The following is a 19,955-nucleotide window of genomic DNA, read 5'->3' as shown; positions in this document are numbered from 1 at the left end:
TTTGAGAACCAAAACATTATGTTCCAAATTTAAAGGCCTTCTGTGTGTGCTTGAGATGCGTACAGCCATGTGCGCACGAATGCGCGTTTCCCGTGCTTCGTAAATGTTACACGCGCATGTAATGTCTCTGTCGGTGACTTATAATTTACCGACGATCTCTTCTCCTTCGGCACAGTTGTTTATTGAGGAGGAAAATTAAAGAAAACTGGCCGTAATCTGGATAATAAGAAAAGAAAAAGGAGTAAATTTCTCTTTTCACGGTGTAATAGTTGTGCTTTCCTTCTTCCTGCCTTTTATTAAAGGCTATTTTCCTAAATCGATTGAGATGAAAATATCTCTTTCCACTGAGCTTCGCTAAGGCAAGGAAAAGTTTTATGTGAAAAAAATTGATGCCACTGGACGCGAATTAGAGAACCGAAATCTATTGCCATACGGCAAGTTTGAACAAAAATACGCAAAGCTGTCGTAATTTGGCAGCTAAAAAGTGTCTAAAATTATCCAAAGTTATCTTATACGAGTATATCGTTATTATTTTCTGCTTTTCCGATAAGGTCAATGTATATTGATTACCATCAATCAGCCTGGAATTCTTGAAAAGAAACAATTATTCAAAGTTATTTTTGTATCCATTTTAAAAGGGCATTCATTACTGTAAAATCTGTAAAATTTTTCTTTTCTTTGTTCACAGAGTGCGCGTACAACTATTGAATGATTATGTGATGTTAGAGATTTTCATAAAGTTTTTTTTTCCAGTTTTTGATTAAGAGTGAATCTTGAGAGAGAGCAAAAGATATGTTCAGTTGTAAACTAATTAAAAGCATGTCTCTCAGTCATTGTGTCTTTGCTGCTTACTACTTCGAATAAATGTCTCGAAGTGTGTTATGATATACATTTTCATCCGCTTTATGCACACTGACTCGCCGCCTTCCATTGAATCAGTGTTACAGTTCATATCCTCAGTGACTTTATATCATTCACATTTAAGACTCCAACCGGAACATACGCGCCCTCTAGATTTTCCAAATGATTTTTTTGTTTTGTTTATATATATATATATATATATATATATATATATATATATATATATATATATAAATGAATGTGGGTAGAGTCTACCTTGGCATAAAGTGCTCAATGCTGTGGTAGCAGAGCTAAGTATACATAAGTTAAAGAATTAAAGAGGACGTATCGATTCTTTGTGACTCTGAGTTTCGCGCCAAAGCGCTCGTCAGACAGAACTTTTTTTTCAGAGAAAGTTCTATCTGACGAGCGCTTAGGCGCGAAACTCAGAGTAACAGAGAATCGATGCGTTCCCTTTAATTCTTTAGCTTATGTATATATATATATATAAATATAAATGAGTGAAAGGTAGACTCGAAGTAGACTAGAAGTCGCAATCATTGCAAATAGATTTTTAGTTTTTAATTTTTAACCTGAAGAAGGCCGAACGGCCGAAACGTCGTGCATTAAACTCGTCCAGAACAGTCAAGAGTTGGCCTCTTCGTTACGTCCTTATAGTACAATTAACTATAAATTCACGTCGAGACATTGTATCCAGTGGATCCTCTTACTGGGAGTTCATCGTTAGGTATACCAATTCTACGCTGCTTATATATATATATATATATATATATATATATTTATATATTTAGTTATTTATTTATTTATTTATATCTATATATATAGGGATAGAAATCAGCTGAAACGACATCTTTGCTAAATTGGATTTTTTTCTCCTGTAGAAATTTGGGATCAATATCAGTATCTGGGCAACTACCCACCTACCCCTCCCCTAACCCAACAACAGTCAATTGATGACAAGTTAGGGTTAGGGTTAGGGTTAGGGTTAGGTTAGGTTAGGGGAGGGGTAGGTGGGCAGTTGCCCAGATACTTATATTGATCCGAAATTTGTTCATAAAAAAATTGAGTGAAGGTCTTCGGTAAGTCCAACCTCGTTCCTGACTTGGCAAACCTAGGTTGAGGCAACAATACTGATCCCAAGATGTGCCATTCTAATTTGAACCAGTGTCATTCAAAGAAATATCTTGCAAGAATATTACTGATTTAATTCAGTGAAGACACTAACAGTAAGTTCAGTTGCAAGTCTTTTTGTATACACAAGTATGTTGCTTCTCTAATAGAACAGCGCCGACTTCGCGACTAATTTCAACAAGAGATGCATTTCCAGATATTTCATTTTATTTTATTTTCAGTATATTCAAAGTAGCGGTGTCCTGTCTAGTTTGACAAGGATTTTATTTTCAACAAAAAAAACTTTTTTCCGGATTTCATGGCTTTTTTTACATTTATACATCCTTAAAATTCATATCCTTTTACATATTTGAATAAATACACAAATTATTCTTTGCTGCTTTACCCGTTATGCAGTTTTTTGCAGCGCAGGATTTCCCAGCAAGGAGTAAGGAAAGGCGTAAGCTCTGTTGAACAGGCCGTCACGGAGAGACAGTGAGAACGGTCACGCAATAATCATCGTCACGCATAAGTCCCTAGTTACGCGGTCTGTTGTATATCGAAGCTCAACATCTGAACCGGATGTAAGGGTCGCACTTTCACAGACTTTTGCTCTCTTTAATTTCTTCACTTTCCCCTTCATCACTCTCCTCTTGTGTATCCGCTAAAATAGGAAACGAAAAATAAATATTTAGAATCTAAATAAAGCGGGGAATCATACACGAATTCAAAATTATTAGATCACATGAAGAACACGGGATATGTCGCCATAGATAATGACTAGATTCAATTTGCATACCAAATTTGGTACTGCTCAGGATTTCTCAAAATAGTGACCTTAAGCTACTTACTCGCTTAAATCCAGAGATCCTGTGAGTTTTGGGTAGAATTTCAAAACACACACCTTGAGTCACGCGGAAAAAACTTCGTGTTTTTTATGTTCATGGCAACGACAGTAACACTCACCGACTTAATACACATAAAATATTGCTCCTCTCGTTTTTTTGGCACAAAAATGCTGACTCGATTCCAGCAATATAATTTTGAAAAATGTAGCGAAAATTTTTGTCAATAAACCTTTTTTCAGCGATAATCTAAGACAAATCGAACAATTCTCGTTGATTCGCGCTTACGGGAAAGAGTGAAAACATTGAAAGTTTCAAGACATTCATATACCTCTGTTTTTCGGAATATGGAAGTAATCAGGAGGTTGAAATGGTGTTGGTCCGGTACACAAACATGCTATGGAGAACGCAATCGCTTGTAATCTCTGCGTGTCTGTTTTCTTGGACAGAAGTTGTTCTACTCTTGGGTCCAAGAAGCTTTCCATTTTTTTTTACTGCGGTCGCTGTTCTTTTGATATTCGGTGACTCCGGATGAAGTTCTTGACTGTCTTACAACCCAGACGATTTGTAGCATATGAATTTTATTCACGCGAACGCTTGATATTTATTAGCCCCCATGGTTTGATCTGGCTTCTAAAAAAGGGATTCCGTCACCTGTTAATCGATTCCAATCTACCGGAAGTCGAACCCTTCTTTCTAGAAGGACTAATACGGTAGTTTCGGGAATGATCTTCATTCTCTCCTTTTGCATTAAAAGCCCACAATTTCCACAGCCCACCTGACGGTCTTTTTTCGATAGGTCTGCGGTAATGATGATGTCATAATTATGTGGTTAACCTTGGCCCTTGCCTAGCAACCGAAAAAACAGCTTCTTTGTCATCTCCTAAGCAATTCTAAATTTAAAATAACAAAGACTTCGGAAGGTATTAATTTACAGAAATTTTTATTCTTAATTTCAAGATGTTCAAACACTGATTTTGAAATAAAACTTTAGTATTTTTAAATTTTGCGTGGGCAGCGTTCCTAATTATTCATTGTTCACGCAAGGTAGTTCATGTAACACCTGAAAAGGTCACGCCTGATTGAAATTCATGTTTACAATCTGAGAGAAATGTTCGTGTCGTTCGCCATTTAGCGGAATAAAGGCAAGAAAAATCTTATTTCTATGAATTAACAAATCAAAATATTTTCACATATACTCGTCAAATTTCGACGAAATAGTGACCTTTTTAGGCCATAAAACAAACCTACCATATAAGACGATGATGAAAAATAACTTGGAGCTTCTGTTGAAAGATTAACCTGTTCAAGGAAGTTTATGACTTACCAAAGAAGGGTTTTTCCCTACTGATCTTAGTCACGGGCTTTCAAATCACAGGATAAGAACTTTGATTTCCTTTTCAGTGTGGGCGGGGGAGTCGTTAGCTAAATCTACCAGCAAGAACTGTTCGCATTCCTGCAGTATTTTCCCTCGGATGCAATCAACTTTTCAGAAATCTAGCGTCGAATACTACATTCCTAGAAAATTAGATTCAAATTTTAAAGTATTTTCGAGAATATTCCCGTGTTAGAATCACTAAGCAAAATATTTTTTCCTATGTGACCTTTTTCTAAGCGTGACAAATATATTCACTTATCTTGTTAGTTTTTCTTTATTTTTTTCTTATCGAAAAGAGAAAAGACGAATGTCTAATCTTGACCTATATTTAATATTATGTTTGATTTCCTTTGTTTCTGCTAAATGTTTGCTTGCCGTGGGAGGGGAAAGCTTAGACGAAACCAAAAATTGCTTTTCTTAGTGGCCACGTAATGTCACGCAGCCAAGATCTAGAAAATTCGAAATTTTCCCTCCCTGCCGCCCACGCACACGTCTCTCTCTGATGAGACAGAATTCTGGAAACGAGGTTAAAGGCCTGCAAATAATCAGCGGCACTAGTAAGAATTTGTATGCGCGAGAATTTTCAACATGGCGGAAGTTATTGCTGATTCATGCTCTTTAAAATTTTAACGTTATCAGTCGCTAGATGTTGCTGCTAGATCGAATTTTAAAAGTGTCAGAAACACCTGAACCTGTCATGGTGATTTACTATGATAAAATACAATTTGAGCCGTGAAATATCGGCTTTTCAAAGACAGCGAGCTTTACTTGTTACAACTGAAATATGGGAGTGAAAGGGCTTTGGAAACTCTTAGAATCTGTTGGACGGCCGGTAACTCTGGAGTCGCTTGAAAACAAAATACTCGGAGTTGGTATCCTTTTCAAGCTTAACTTAGTTGTTTATATTATATTTTAATCATTTAGCTGACAAGATCTTTTGTTTTTTTACTGCAAAGTATCGACTTAACCATTAACTCCAATAGGTGATTGACATGTAAGTTCTCCCAATAATATTCTTACATTATCCAATCAGATCGTGGGAGTTTAAGGGTTAATTTCTTGGCTTCAGTTCGACAAAGCCTTTTTTTAAATATATTTTGTCATTTTTGTTTGTTTTGTTTTGTTTTTCTTTGTGTCTTTTGTTTTTGTTATGCTTTTTGTTTGTTTGGTTGTTGTTACCATGGGACTTTTGGATAATCTATAGGAACTGGCAAGCACTTAACCCAAAAACTACCCAGTATCTAATTTCTCCTTACAGTTATACTTCTGAATCATTTATTAAGATAATCAGAATAAGATCATCAACCTGGGAAGCTTTGATTGTTTACCCTTTAACTCCCAAGATCTGATTGTTAATTCTCCCCTGTAGTTGCTAGACATATCCTTGTAAAGTAGTTATGAGAATTTGGTGTTAGATCAAGGCAACAACTTCTACCTGATAAGTTTGAATATTCTCATCAGCTGTTTGCTGGGTAACGTAAGGATATTATTAGGAGAAGTTTCATGTTGATTGATTCTTGGAGTTAAAGGGTGAAACAAATTCTCCTTGTCAGCACCAAATGTATGATGTTGTACAATGTTATTTACTCAAAATGATGATAAATGATGCTGATGATTGTAAATTATATGATAATTGACAGACAGCTGGTTCCCTTTCATTAGGAGTGCTACTAGTTATTACCGGTTTGCAGCAGACGGACGCCATTTATTCTATTCCAATGACTGTGACAACATATACATCAGACAGACCAAACATCAGTTTGGTACACATTTGAGAGAGTATCAAAAAGCGGTTTTCTTTTGCAAAAAAGAAAATTCATCTTTATTGGAGCACACATGCCTAACTAACCATACAATTGGGTGGGATAAGTCTAAAATTATCACCACTAATCAGCGTTACCACCAGTGCCTTTGTTTGGAAGCTTGGCATATTAACTCTGCCCACGCTCCTTCAAATTGTGACAATGGTGGCTTACTTCCTGATGCCTATTTACACCTTGTCAGAAAAAAAGGAGCTAATTAGTGATCATATAAAAGGACCTCTTGTTGCAGGGTTTAGATCACCCCTGATGAAGGTGCTAGACAGGAGTGTCGAAATGTTGGGTCTATGAATTGTAACTTCTTCAGTTGCATTCATTAAATCTGTAAATTAGAGTAGCATCAAACTATGTCTGATACAGTGATCTCTAATGAGTTATAATTTTAAACCCTTAACATGTGAATAATCAGATGCCAGTGTGATCTTGAATCAAGCTGTGAAGGGGATGCGTGATAAGCAGGGAAATCCTGTTCCTAATGCACATCTTGTTGGCTTGTTCAGTAGATTATGCAAACTGTTGTATTACAGGATTAAACCAGTTTTTGTATTTGATGGTGGAGTGCCTCATCTCAAGAAAAAGACTCTGGTAAGATATCGATAACTTGTCTCCCCTTCCCTTGTGTTCAAAAGAAACAATGGTATTCCTAACTATTTCCTGTGCATGTCACTGTTTTCAGACATGACAACTTCTAAAATTTTTCTGAAAAAGGTACATTTACTACTAGTACTTGAAAATATACCTTGTTGGAGTCTAGCAATAGGGGAAACCTTGCAAGAATGTCAAATTTTAGCCTCAAAAATGTAGTACATGTAACAGTTATTGTAATGCTGTGATTAAATCACTGAAAAGCCGTCTTCTTTTCCTGTGTAACACAATAACCCAGCTGTCAATAAGTTCAAAAGTAGAAGCAAATGAGAACAGTAGGTGTCCAGGTTACTGTGGATGCTATGTTGTTTTGTGAGATCAAACTAATGACAAGGAAGTATTCTGCTGAAATTTGTACAATGATTAACAAAGTTTGTATGAACCATTAAACAAAATTCTGAGTGTGAAGTGGATTCACACATGTATAAACCTGTTGTTGGTAAATTATAGATTCAATTCCATTCAAAACTGGGAAATGTCTGCTGCACTAAGTTCTTCATCTTTTGCTAATATATAGATTTAGCCAAGCCTAAAAGTAGAGCTCGCATTTTTTTTCCCGCACGTCTCAACACCTTGCCCCGGCCAGGGTGAGAACCCGGGTGGTCCAACTCGGAGCCCAGTGCACTGACCACTGGACTACTGGACAAAGCCGTGGCGTTGGCATGCCTGTGGTACAGTTGACCACGCATGATAAAAGTAGCATCTTGTACAGTCGTACGGTCGTACATCCAAATTTTTTCGGCTTGATGGGTTACTACTATTTTGTATAATTATGGGGCAACACAAGCTCCGCTATAATCATTATGGTGAATAAGTTTTAAGTAAGAAACTAAAGATGGCAGATTCACCAATGGTTTTGACTGGTTATTAGCTCTTGTTGATAGCTTTGAAGAATTTCTCATAAGAAATGAGTTAGCCATGTAAATTGAGCAGTGATATAGCATGTTTCTACTGAACGTTCATTGTCTGGCAGTATCTTCAATTTTGGCTCAAATGAAATGACCACAGCAATTTGGTACATGTGGATGTAAATTGTTTGAAGTGTTAGCTTGCTTTTACATATTTCCTTGAGAGGATTGAGTTCATAAGGACATTGTTTGGTATTCTGTCTTATGATAATTACTTGCTTACCTAATATTTTAAATTTCTCTTAACACCAGGCGGCAAGAAAGGAACAAAGATTTAAAGCTGTTCATAAGTCAAAAAGAGCTGCAGAAAAGATCATCAAAAATTATCTGAAGGCCAAAGCTCTTGAAACTGTCACAAAGAGGAAGAGGTACTTTAGACCATAAACAGTTGGTAGGATATTTTGATTTGCTTAGTTGTTAATCAAGAGAAATTTCAGCTAATATAACCAAGTGAGGGTACTGATTAGTTTCCAAGAAAGGCTAATTGCTTGTTGCTCTAGACAATCAAGGGATTACTCATTGGTCAAAACGTGACCTCTTTAATCCTTCTCCTTTTCAGCTTTTTTTACAACAAAGTTGAAAAATTTCTTGGTAAGATAATACAACTTTTTTTTTAGTTCAGCTGTCCCTGTAAGAAGTAGGAGCCCAAGAGAACCTGATGTGTTTGAACTTCCTCCTCTGTCATCAAGTGCTGTCACAGATGCTAAGAGGTGGGCAAAGATCTGAACATTAATTCTCTCTATGACGATTGTTAATTTTCTTTGTGAGAATTTGGTATTATATCAATGCCATGTCTTTTAGTCGATGTTTTATCAGTTCTCATTAGCTGACCTCTCTTTAGTATGTTAACTCTGTTAGGGAGAATTTACAGGCTGAGTACTTTTGGAAGTGCCAAGAGAAAAACTGGAGGATTCTTTTAAACTTGTTTGTATCAAAGTCATGGCAGTTTTTTATTTCTCAAAGCTTGCCTTGATAGTTTGGAAGGCAAAGACTTACATGAACATGCAGATATGTGCTCAACCTTGGCATTGTTTTTCATCCATGTTGGCTGTCGTTGCTGAAGGATGCGAAGACTCATTTATCATGTATCATGAGAATGTGAGCAGCAACTTCAAAAAGTATCTTTGCACTGATAAAACTGGATATTTTGGTTCTGATTTCACCCATAGTTCATCAGAAGATGAAGACATGGACATTCCTATTTTAGAACAGTTCCACAGGCAACATTTAGAGGTATTTTCTGTGAATCTGACTAAAAATTCAAATTTTCTGATGAAATGTAATTCATAAAAAAGTCTGATCACATCACATCACCTTTATTTCACCTTGGATTAACAGAGAAAAAAATCAGAAAATAAAATTATTAATAAAAATAAAATTGTATATTATATACAGTAAATTAACTATTATCTACATAAGTAATAATTGTATTGATGTTTGAAAAAAGTCTGGCATATTTTAGCTCTGGACTCATTAAAGGACCTTAATGACTTTAGGTCCTCTGTTAGTTTGTTTCACATGTTTGCAGAAGTGTATCTGAAGGAATGAAGACCATAAGTGGTTGTGTTAATGTATGGGATAACAAGTTTCCTTAATCCTCAAAGATTGCGTTCAGTATTTCTCATTTGAAAAAGACCACATATGTACTTTGGCATCGTTTCAAACTGGATTGCCTTAAAAACTGTTTTCATCATGTCTTGGCACCTGATACTATACAGATCACTGTACAGATCACTATACAGATCACTATACAAATAACTATACAAATCACTATACAGATCACTATACAGATCACTATACAAATAACTATACAAATCACTATACAGATCACATAAACAAACAAACATTTGTACTCTTATTTCTGTCAGGAAACTTTTCAGGATCCCAAAGCAATAGATATTGATTCAGAAGAGTTTAAAGCTTTGCCCCCAGAGATACAACACGAACTCATCAAGGACATAAGAGAGGAAAAAACATGGATGAGCAAGAATATTCTGCCTGGGGTAAGGGAAGCCACACTTTTGAATCTTTCTGTTTAAATACTGTTGAAAATTTTTGTGTCGCAAGACTATGCCCTTAGAAGAAGACATCCATTTTAACCATTTAACTCCTAAGAGTGACTAGCATCTAATTTCTCCTTACAATATCCCCCCTGAATCACACATTAAGGTCATGAGAATAAGGGAAATGATCAACAACTATAGAAGCTCTTGATTGTTCAACAAATTCTCCTTATCAGCACCTTAAGAAATGTATAGAGAATGGTGTGGAGAATTTGCATGCTGATGTTAGGGTGTGAAATGGTAGTGGTTCACTTGTAATTTGTACAACCGTGTGGTTCTATTTTCCACATGGAGAAATGACCGCAATGTGATAATGGTGGTAATGCTGACAAAGGCAGTGATGACTGCAGTCAAAGTGGAATTGACAGTGGTGGATCTGAGGGTTTGAACAGGATGTCTGGATTTCCTTCATTAGACCTGTCAGAAAGTTCCTTTTAAAACTTTACAGGGGAATTTGATGTTGCAACACCATAACACCCTCTTGTTGATGAGCTTTTCAATTCTCCTCGCCTGATTGCAAGATATTCTAGTAGAATTGTAAGGAGAAGTTATCAGATAATCACTCTTGGGAGTCGAAGGGTTAATACTTGTTTGACACCAAAATTCATGCAAAGACAGGACTGCGTTTTACCACTCAATATATAGCATTCAAAATGTACTTGTCTTAAATTCGTTCTCAGCTTGTTAAGGCTCAGGTGTAAACGAACATTTCTGTGTTGCAGCAAGCAAGAGACTTTTCAAGTTTTCAACTGGAAGGAGTCCTAAAACGAGGGAAAATGAATCAGCGACTGGAGGACTTGCGTAAAGAAATGAACCAAAGAAACTCCGGGGAGCTGACGGGAATTGTATCTGATGAAACTGTTGGGGAGGAAAACTCCGTTAACTCACAAAAGATTTTATCAGAAGACACGGCGCACTACATTCTGATAAAGCGCAATGAACAAGAAGTAAAGCAATCTAAAGATTTCTCAGATGAGGGCGGCTTCTTTCGGGAAGACCAGGAGGGTGAAATAGTGACTTGGACTAATCCTCGCCCGAAGCCTGTCTCCCCGACAAAAGTTCCAAGCTTTGAAATTCATGATCTTTGTTCTAGTGATTCTGAGATTTTGTCGCCATTTCTGGATGTTCCAGAAGCTGATCTTTCACCCTCAAACTCTCAAGCGCAGAGAGGTACTTTTAGTTTCACCCCAATAAAAAACAAGGGTAGAATTGAGAACGATGAGCTAAGCATGGATGAAAATGTTACCAAGATAACTGAAGCTCCAATACAGAAAAGCCAGACGTACCACACACCCTTACCAGGAAGCGAAGACGCAAAAAGCGTCGATAAAAAATCTAAAATAGACAATCTCCATGACTTAAGCGATCATGAAGCTAAATCGGTGTTCTCTGGAGAGGATTCGGACGAAGATAATGAGCTGCTTACTCAGATTAAAGACAAGAAAAAAGAGTTGGAAGATTTATTAAGGAAATGGAAAGCCTCAAAACACCAGAAAACGGCTGATGATGTAATTACCTCCTCAAAGGATGACCACAATGTAGCAGAAGTAAATGAGATAGAACTGCTTGAACGTTCTCCAGAATCTGTCGAAGTATTTAACGTCTCCGAAAGAAAGCCAGAGTGCTACGTTATTGAGGAGACAGAAAACACTCCATCGACTTTAATTATTGATGATCAAACAGAGAGCAAAGAAAAAACTGTCGATACTTTACATGTTTGTGAAAGTGAATCAGGAACAAGTTCAGTGGAAGAGATTAGAGAGGCTGTAAAATCCGAAGAAGGTCGTTCAGAGAATTTGAAAATATCGTCCTCTGATACCTTACAAGAAACTCAGACTGCAAATCCTAGTTTTAATATTGCTGAGGAAGAAAAGAGAACGCTTTCTACAGATAGTTCACCAGAAATTCAAATTTTACCCTCCCCTAATGGCGATACTACTTCGGATGTTATCGAGGATGAAAAAATTCCCTTTTCTCTAGATGTTCAGCAAGAAGGTCAAACCACACAATCAGAAGATACTACCGCTGACACAAATCAAGATCCTGATATCAAAGTCACTCAAATTGTAGAAAAACAAGATTCTGCTGAGAAGAGTGAAGATAGAATGGATGTTGGTGAACCTGTGCCAGGGCCATCTGGTCTTCCTGTGGAATGGCAAGGTGCTACAGTGGTAAGAGAAAAAAATCTCTGGTAAACACACGCAGACATTGAAATACAGATATGTTACCGCGAGATATTCCCGTTATATATTGATGCACCGCAACTTTCCACCGAGAATAGTAATAGTTGGCAATAGTTGGCAATAGCAGCTTGCATGCTTAGGTAATGGCCTTAAAGTCGACGGTAAACTGAATTAGGAAGATCAAATTTTAAATTAGCTCTAACGGAATGTGATGTTGACGATAATATATAGATTTAGCCAAGCCTAAAAGCGGAGCTCGCATTTTTTTTCCCGCACGTCTCAAGGGCACAACGCCTTGCCCCGGCCAGGACTAGAACCCAGGTCGTCCGACTCGGAGCCCAGTGCACTGACTACTGGACTACTGGACAAGGCCGTGGCGTTGGCGTGCCCGCTGTACAGTTGACCACGCATGTTAAAAGTAGCACCTTGTACGGTCTTACGGTCGTACATCCAAATTTTTTCGGCTTGATGGGTTACTACTATTTTGTATAATTATGGGGCTACGCGAGCTCCGCTAAAAGTCATATTGCGTGTGAAGCTGGAGCTTTTGAGATACTCAGACGGCCTTTTGTCCCACGACAGTGACAACTGTTTGAAAAATTTTCTCTTTCAACTGAACTATACGTGCACCTTATTTCTAACTCTCTTCCTCCTAATTTTGGCTTTTAGGAAGAGTTGGAAGACATACGGTTGAATATCGAAGCAGAACAGCACTCTTTGGCATCAGAACAAGCTCGACAGAACCGCATCGCAGCCTCATTGTCTAACGAAATGTTCGCAGAATGTCAAGTAAGGATTGACTGTAATTTATGCCGATATGTAAAGCCCCGGCTAAACGATCAAAATAATTTTTTCGCTAAACATTGGATGAAAAGATTGATCTAGATCAATATAACTGGGAAGCCCTTCACTTGAGATGTTGAGGGAGGCGGCCAAACAGTCAAAAATGCTCTTTCATCATGATGTTGAACGAAAAAAGTTTGATCGTTTAGCCCAGGTGTCACAGGATTTAAAGAGAGTTCGCGTGAACCTTAGGAAGAGTGCACTCTGGATCGAGAGATCTGGGTTCGAGTCCAGGTCGGATCATTATGTTGTGGTGTTGAGCTAGAAGCTTAACTCTCACAGCGTCTCTGTCAGGAAAATCTGAAGAAATGCTGAGCCAGGGATGTAGGGAGGGAGTTGAATTGTGAAGGGCCAACATCTCAGCCAACAGAAATATTTCTCTAGTAGATGTCTAAGGCGCACATTTGCTCGCCAGCATATTGTTGCGGTAGCTTTAATTACAAAGGGCTTATCACTAACTAGCCCACCAATGTTAAAAACTGTGGTTACCCCTACTCTCTCAGTAGATACAGCATTGACTTTTTGTCCTCTTCCCTCCCCTCCCCCAGGAACTTCTTCAGTTGTTTGGTGTCCCATATCTTGTCAGCCCAATGGAGGCCGAGGCACAATGTGCAACATTGGATATACTAGGTTTAACAGAAGGTTCCATCACGGATGACAGCGACATTTTTCTGTTTGGCGGTAGACGAGTTTACAAGAACATCTTCAACCAGAACAAGCATGTCGAGATGTACGGAAGCGATTCAGTGCTTCGAAATCTTGGTCAGTATTTGTTTTTTTACCTTCCATGGAGCGCTTTTTTCTATGGAATGTCGAGCGTAATTCGTGATGGCATTTGTTTTCTTCCCTTCCCTGCTAATTGGTACTTTGCTGAGAGTTTTTGTCTAAGCCGTTCTTTACATTCCAGCTCTGGACCGTTCAAATCTCATCTGCATTGCTTTCATTACCGGAAGTGACTATACTGAAGGCGTGCCAGGTAACTTTGACTTAATATTTTTCATATTTATTTAATTATTCATTTTATCTTTTAATGATCCCACCGCGTTACAGGCACAAAAAAAAATTCGACCCTCCTCTCCCTCGTGACTTGCCCATGCGCCCATTTTGACGCCATCTGTGACCTATTGCTGCACAGACACACGGTACCACGGAAGCTATTTGCTAAAGTGATAATCTTTACTCGGCTTTTGAAATTTCCTCGAGTATTACTGAGAAGGAGAGAGAGCGACAACCGCCTTTGTTTTGTATTCTCTGTTTATTTGTATTTTATCTATTTGTTAATTTATTTTTTAATCAGGAGTTGGAACAGTTGGAGCGATGGAACTTCTTCATGAATTTTCAGGTGAAGGCCTTGAGGGACTGAAAAAGTTCAAGTAAGTTGACGTCTTTGGTAACTGGAGCTCCTCCTGCTTTTAATACAATGAACCCTTTAAACCCTAAGAGTGACCAGAATCTAATTTCTCCTTACAATATCACCCCTGAATCACACAATAAGGTCATGAGAATTAAGGAAATGATCACCAACGAACGAAGCTTTTGATCAGTAAGCAAATTCTCCTTGTCAGCACCTTAGGAAATGTATAAAGAACTGTATGGAGAATATGCATACTGATGTTAGGTTGTAAAGGGTTAAAAACAAAAAAAGGAACTCTCTCCTCCAGGCTTCCTCGTCTTCCGAAAAGAGTTTTGGGAGATGTTAAATTGAGTGACTTGTCGCCAGTCTGGAAAAAGGATTCGAACCAATTACCGTCATTTTACCCGAAGAATGCCTAAGTAAAGTAAAAAAAAGAAGGAATCTATGTTTTTGTGTCTGTTCAGTAATAGATCACAGATGGTGTCATAATGTGGTAAGAACGAAAGTGGACCACGAAGTGCAGCCGAGTGTGTCACTGATGTTCTCAACACATTTTGTGCCTTCTGTTGTCTATTTCTAAACAGATACACGATAACATGGAATCAAGAGGAAGATGTTTTTTGTCTTGTCACGAGCGTGAGATAAAGAACAAATTCTGAGTTCCCATGGGGAATCGAACCTCAGACATTCGGATTCCGTGCTCCGATGCTCTACCACTGAGCCACAGAGACTCTACGGGCTCAAAACTGACCATCTCTCTTATTCTGTTTACAAACATGACATCAATTTGTTTTACATAATAAAGGAGCAAAACATTATGAATGGTGACGTCATCTATGCGTCTGTCCTCCCCCAATAGATCATAAGAAAGAACCAATCAAATTGCGAACATAAATCAGCTTTCTACATAATTAACACTCGCTAGTTTTCCGTGGCAAGTGAAAATGTCAAGAAAAACTCACTTGTGTTATACATGAGCGGTGGTTTCTTAAGTGTGTTTGCCTGAGTATCAAGGGAGAATCGCAAGGAGATAATTTCGATTTTTGTCAGCATCAGAATTATTTTCTTTTTGCAGATCGTGGCACGAGGAAGTACAAAAGCGTACCAAACATCCGCAAGAAACCAAAGTCAAGAGGAAAATGGTAAGAGATTAAGTCGGACTTGAATAAGGTTGGTCGTGGGGTAAATCTGAGAGAATAACTCGCGCAAAAGGTGATGTACAGCTCAAAATGCTGTCGGCTCCTTCATGTTTTAGAAGGAGCGAAAGTAAGGCCCTTCCTCTCGTTTCCCTTCCATCGACGTCGTCTGCACATGTTCTGATGTACAAAATATTTCAGATTGTTCAAAATAGTTATTTCGTGTATTGGTAGACACCCTTATCCTATCTGTATGATATACTGTCTCTAAGGAACGCTTCACTGAAAACGTTCTTGTTTCCTTGTTACCTCTTGACAAGGATACGTCGTCTGTAAGTTGCCTAGACTCTTCCTTTCGTTCTCTCCTCTTCTCCCTACTTTTTTTTGTTTCCTTGTCCTTTCTTTCTTTTAACTTTTCTTCTCTTTCCTCTTCTTTCGTTCCAGTTTTTTTTCCTATTCTTGCAAATCTTCTTCTTCTCAAAAATCGTTTTTCATTCACCCGTTCCTTCTTTTATTCATGGTAGAGATCTGTGGAATTACCGAATGATTTTCCAGCTGAGGAAGTGTACGAAGCTTATCTCCATCCTGTCGTTGACGAGTCAACGGAGCAATTTGAATGGGGAAAGCCAGACCTCCATTCACTAAGATTATATCCTCTGAATTTGAAAAATAATATTCTTGAGGCTTGCGTTTGTCTTGTTATTTTTTTCGGGATCGTCACCGTAAGAGATGCAGAAGCGCGCTGAACTCCGGGTCGAATTTTCTGGGTTTTGTCCCAGGATGGGATCTGCTTTTATGTTTCTGAGTGAGATGCTTTTCCCTCGCAGTGCCTTTCTCCACTTAGGAGTGTAGATTGGTACTAGTAAACTGTAAGAGAAACTTGACAAAACTCCGGGTGGAGACCGGGGGAGGGAGGGAAACCTTGACATTTCAAAGGAAAAAAAATTCTGGATGGCAAACTATACCCTTTGGCAGACAAATTGTGAAATTATCAAACTCTCAAACTGCCCTACAATCAAACATTTAAACGTCAATGGCCTTCATTATTAGAAAATTTTCTGATATAATTTTTGGATTCTATTTTACATCAGTGTTATTTTCCATGGAAGACGGGTTCGAGCGTTCAAGTCTCTTTTGAAAATATTCTCCTTTTTATAGAAGTGCGACAGATTTTTCAGTATTATTCTTTAACGCGCTTACGTTCGCTTCGGACAAGTTTGGTTGGTCTTCTTCCAGAACAGATGAAGTTCTCTTACCTGTGTTGAAACAACTTAACAAAGACGAGGTGGGTGCCTTTCAAGCTTCAAAGTCGTATGTTAATGTGCCATCAATTCTGATCTAGAAACCAAAACAAACTCCAATTTTAACTCGTGGCTGTCAGGTTCGCTGTGCTGTGCAGACATTGGTACAGTGCTAATATGGTCACGAAGAGTAAGGAGAGGTTTGCCGACAGTCGATATGAAGATTTGTAACGAATGTGCGATTACCTCTTACATTTAGCTAGGATTGTGTCACGTTTGCTACGTCACGCAACATGTTACCCCACACTGGTGTGACGTGACTGTCGGTAAATGTGCCATAGTGTGAAATGTAAGTTTGTTTGGCTCGGTTTTGCTGTTGTTGTTGTTATTTTTTGTTTTGTTTTTATCAAAGGTTGAGAAGTGAAAAAACAAAAACAATCAAACAAACAAACCCTTGCTTATTTTACTTGTTAAGGAAAATTACATCGTGACGTTTATTTTTGTCTTCTTTGTTGTGTAGACCCAGATGAAAATAAACAACTATTTTGAAGTAAAGTTTCAAGAAACAAGAACGGTCAAAAGCAAACGGGTCCAACGAGTGTTGAACCGGAAGTTCAATCCGAGCAGCAGCAACAGTGAAGACGGAGTTGAAAATAGCAAAAAGCAAAGACAACATGGTGGTGAAACTCCTAGTAAAAAGAAAAATGACAAAACGGAGCCAAACGAGCGAAAAAGAACCCTTTCAACAAAAAACAGCGCAAGTAAACATGATAACGAAGCCGACGCGAAGCGTGCGAAAAAGAGCGTTGATGGAGATAGCGCATGCGCCCTTACGGAAACCCGCTCCTCGGGAAGAAAAAGAGGTCGCGGGCGCGGTCGAGGGAAGGCGCGGGAAAGGGCCGAGGCGAACGCTGATTTAAGGTTGTCAGTTGCTCCAAGGTCGTCCAATCAGGTAAAAAGGAAACAACTCTATCAGGAGAACAAGGAAAGATCTCGGAGAACCCGTAGTCGATCTTCGACATCAGCTGACACTGAAAAAGAAACATTTGTGGATCAAATTCTTGAAAATGACAAAAAGAGAAAAAAACAGCAAAGTTCTGCTGTTAGCAAGAAGAAAAACGACGCAAAGTGCATCGCCGAGGACGACGATTCTACGTCAGACACAACAGACAGTGAGGATAACAGCGAGAACTTTTACGCCGGACCCAAACCCGTGTCCGTATTCGTCCGGGGGAGGGGTAGAGCGAGTATTAGGCCCACAGGGAGGGCATTAAGGCGAGGAAAATGACTTCTGCGTTCATGATTCATCAGTTTATAAATTATTGATAGTTTGATTCGATTTAACAATGGGAGATACACCAATCGGTGCCTCGTCCACTGGTTTCCAGATTAATTAGATTTTGAGAGGTAAAAGACTTCGATTAATTAATGTTGCCTCTCAAGAGGAATGGAAAACGAAAATGTTTTTAAACTAGCTCGAAATATTCAGATACACCAAGTAATCTCGTACCCAGATCTTACCATGTAACTGAAACGTAAGATAGCCGCTTGGCCATGGAAGGTCTGGGTACGAGACTAAACACTCAGTTAATAAGACAGTTTTATCTTATCTCCCCTTTGAGCGGAATACAAACCTAGACTTAAAATCTTCCCTTTGAAAATATTTCTCTTGGATAATAGTATATTTATAAGAATAGTAAGCCACAGATAAGATAGATCTATTATTTATTTAATAATTTATTCTTTACTCAACAAAAAATAGATGACAGCCAAACAAAAACTAAATGCAAAGTAGTTATTATATTACTTCTAATAAAGAACTCGTGATATACAATAATCTCGTACCCAGATCCTACCGTGGACAACCGCTTGGCCGTGGAAGGTCTGGATTCGAGACTAGATATGCAGAGAACAAATTCAAGACGTGATGTATGCGCTCTTTAAGTGTCCCACCCCGATGAATTCAAAATGTAGAGTAGTTATGTAAATTCTCAAGGACAAACTCGTGACATGGAAACATCACATGCGACTGATGGTAATTTGCTTTCTCCACTAAGTCCAGGTGTCCAGTACTTGTAGATTCAAAACAGAGAGTCATCATCCTTTTGGCCTGTGTAATGAGGTTCTTCACGGTTTATTTAAAGCCAGACCTCCAATATTTAATGAAAACAGCCTAGAAACAAAACGTGTATTTAGAGAATGTATAGACAAAAGCGTGATGTGTGGTGTTTTCTTTTGACAGCTGAACTTCATCCTGGTAGTAATATGTTAATAAAAAGAGTGCACTCGATTCCCTTCCTATAAAGCTTTCATATCTTCGGCGTACATATTCAATTCCAGTTCAAATGTTCCTTATCTCACCCTTTGATTTTCAATTAATATCTAGGTATCGATTCTCGTTTGTATCTGCCGTTATTTTCTATTAATTATATCACATTAAAACTGATATTTCCTTCTGTCTGATAGAAGCTATTTTCTTTGTCGTAGACATGACGCATGATGCTGTCTGGGTTTAAGATTCTGTCTCATCTTCCATAACATTAAAAAATTTACGACTAATTCGACGAGAGAGCAATTGTTTCAATCTTGTTTCCTATCACGTACTTCTAGAAGCTTTCAGTATTTTCACAGACATGTCCTTACGCAAGCTCGTGACAAAACGACATTTTTAGAAGTTTTAATCTGTTTTTATCTCCAATTTTTTGTGTCATTCCCTTCGTATTGGCAACTCGTAAGTTGCAGTTTTAATATCAAAATTTCATTTGATAAAAACAAAAAGTAAAAACATTGATTAAAAGGTACGGATGAAGCAATCAGCTTCTTTTAGATAATAAAAGAGGAAAATTCTTCATGCTAAATGGAGTTTTAAGGAAACTCAACACCTTGCAACCCAAACAGCTCTTTAAAATCAATTTTTCCTTGAGTACTTGAAAGGTTTGTTGAGTTGATGAGTTGGCACTCCAGAAAACGTGCTGCATTTTGATCAGTTGAAGTAACACGAGAAAGAAAGGGAAGGCAAAGAGCATACGAAATAAAATAAAGATATTTGAATTATTACGACAGGAAATTTTCTAAGACAATCCCTTTTTTTTTCCTGAAAGCTAGCTCTGTGGATGGATCTGTAGAATGAAGTTTAGTGCGTATTTGATATGATGAAACAGGTGGAAGTTATTTTCCAGCTCATTTGCTTTTTAGAGGGATGGGGTATACGCTTTCAAACTAATTTCCGCCGCTAACGAAGAGCCATCCTAATCAGGGGGGAAAAAAACGTAAAGAAAAAAAAAAGAGCTCGATATCGCATTTGAACACAAACATGTTTTTTGGTACGCAAGCATTTGCCACAACGAAAATTTTAAAATTTTTCAATTTGATTTAATTGCTTTTCTTAATTCTCTCTGCGCTGTGGTTGTCATGTTTCTGTCGCTTTTACAGAGTACAAATTCAAAGTTTCTCGTGACTGTTCGATTAGTTTCTTCCCCTTTGGGAAAAAGAAGAATTTAAGGACATCCGTGCAAACTAATTTCACTTGCAAGCAAATGTGTCTTGAATACTAATGAACTTAGCAATG

The 19,955-nt window shown here is 38.1% G+C and overlaps 1 protein-coding gene and 1 long non-coding RNA gene across 3 annotated transcripts; one reads left to right on the top strand and one right to left on the bottom strand.

Annotated features, from left to right (window-relative positions):
* Positions 1-2,239: 2,239 nt before the first annotated feature.
* Positions 2,240-3,587, bottom strand: LOC131769517 (uncharacterized). Its single transcript, XR_009339048.2, has 2 exons — positions 3,148-3,587; positions 2,240-2,635 (listed from the first exon to the last, which is right to left on the bottom strand). It is a non-coding gene; the product is annotated as an uncharacterized lncRNA (long non-coding RNA).
* A 1,196-nt stretch (positions 3,588-4,783) lies between these two features.
* On the top strand, positions 4,784-18,308 carry LOC131769474 (DNA excision repair protein ERCC-5). 2 transcript variants are annotated; one of them, XM_059085197.2, is made up of 15 exons: positions 4,784-5,066; positions 6,424-6,599; positions 7,820-7,935; positions 8,185-8,277; positions 8,737-8,800; positions 9,436-9,570; positions 10,353-11,801; positions 12,483-12,602; positions 13,205-13,418; positions 13,564-13,632; positions 13,954-14,029; positions 15,086-15,152; positions 15,671-15,795; positions 16,347-16,431; positions 16,908-18,308. In XM_059085197.2, the coding sequence occupies exons 1-15, from the start codon at positions 4,979-4,981 to the stop codon at positions 17,673-17,675; spliced, it is 3,645 nt and encodes a 1,214-aa protein (XP_058941180.2). In that variant the 5' UTR covers positions 4,784-4,978; the 3' UTR covers positions 17,676-18,308. The 2 variants fall into 2 exon arrangements, with proteins under 2 accessions (XP_058941180.2, XP_066024657.1); XM_066168560.1 differs by lacking the exons at positions 4,784-5,066; positions 6,424-6,599 and having other exon boundaries at positions 7,915-7,935; positions 8,190-8,277.
* Positions 18,309-19,955: the final 1,647 nt, after the last annotated feature.

This window comes from Pocillopora verrucosa, chromosome 6, assembly GCF_036669915.1.
Source record: "Pocillopora verrucosa isolate sample1 chromosome 6, ASM3666991v2, whole genome shotgun sequence".
In the NCBI taxonomy this organism is placed as follows: domain Eukaryota; kingdom Metazoa; phylum Cnidaria; class Anthozoa; order Scleractinia; family Pocilloporidae; genus Pocillopora; species Pocillopora verrucosa.
The sequence above is the reverse complement of the archived record's forward strand: the minus strand, read 5'-3'. Positions and strand labels throughout refer to the sequence as shown.

Excerpts from the sequence above, each read along its gene's own strand:
- LOC131769474 (XM_059085197.2), top strand. The coding sequence starts at position 4,979 with ATGGGAGTGAAAGGGCTTTGGAAACTCTTAGAATCTGTTGGACGGCCG. Across the intron at positions 5,067-6,423 it reads AAACAAAATACTCGGAGTTG|ATGCCAGTGTGATCTTGAAT; the intron begins GTATCCTTTTCA and ends GTGAATAATCAG. Across the intron at positions 15,153-15,670 it reads CCAAAGTCAAGAGGAAAATG|AGATCTGTGGAATTACCGAA; the intron begins GTAAGAGATTAA and ends TATTCATGGTAG.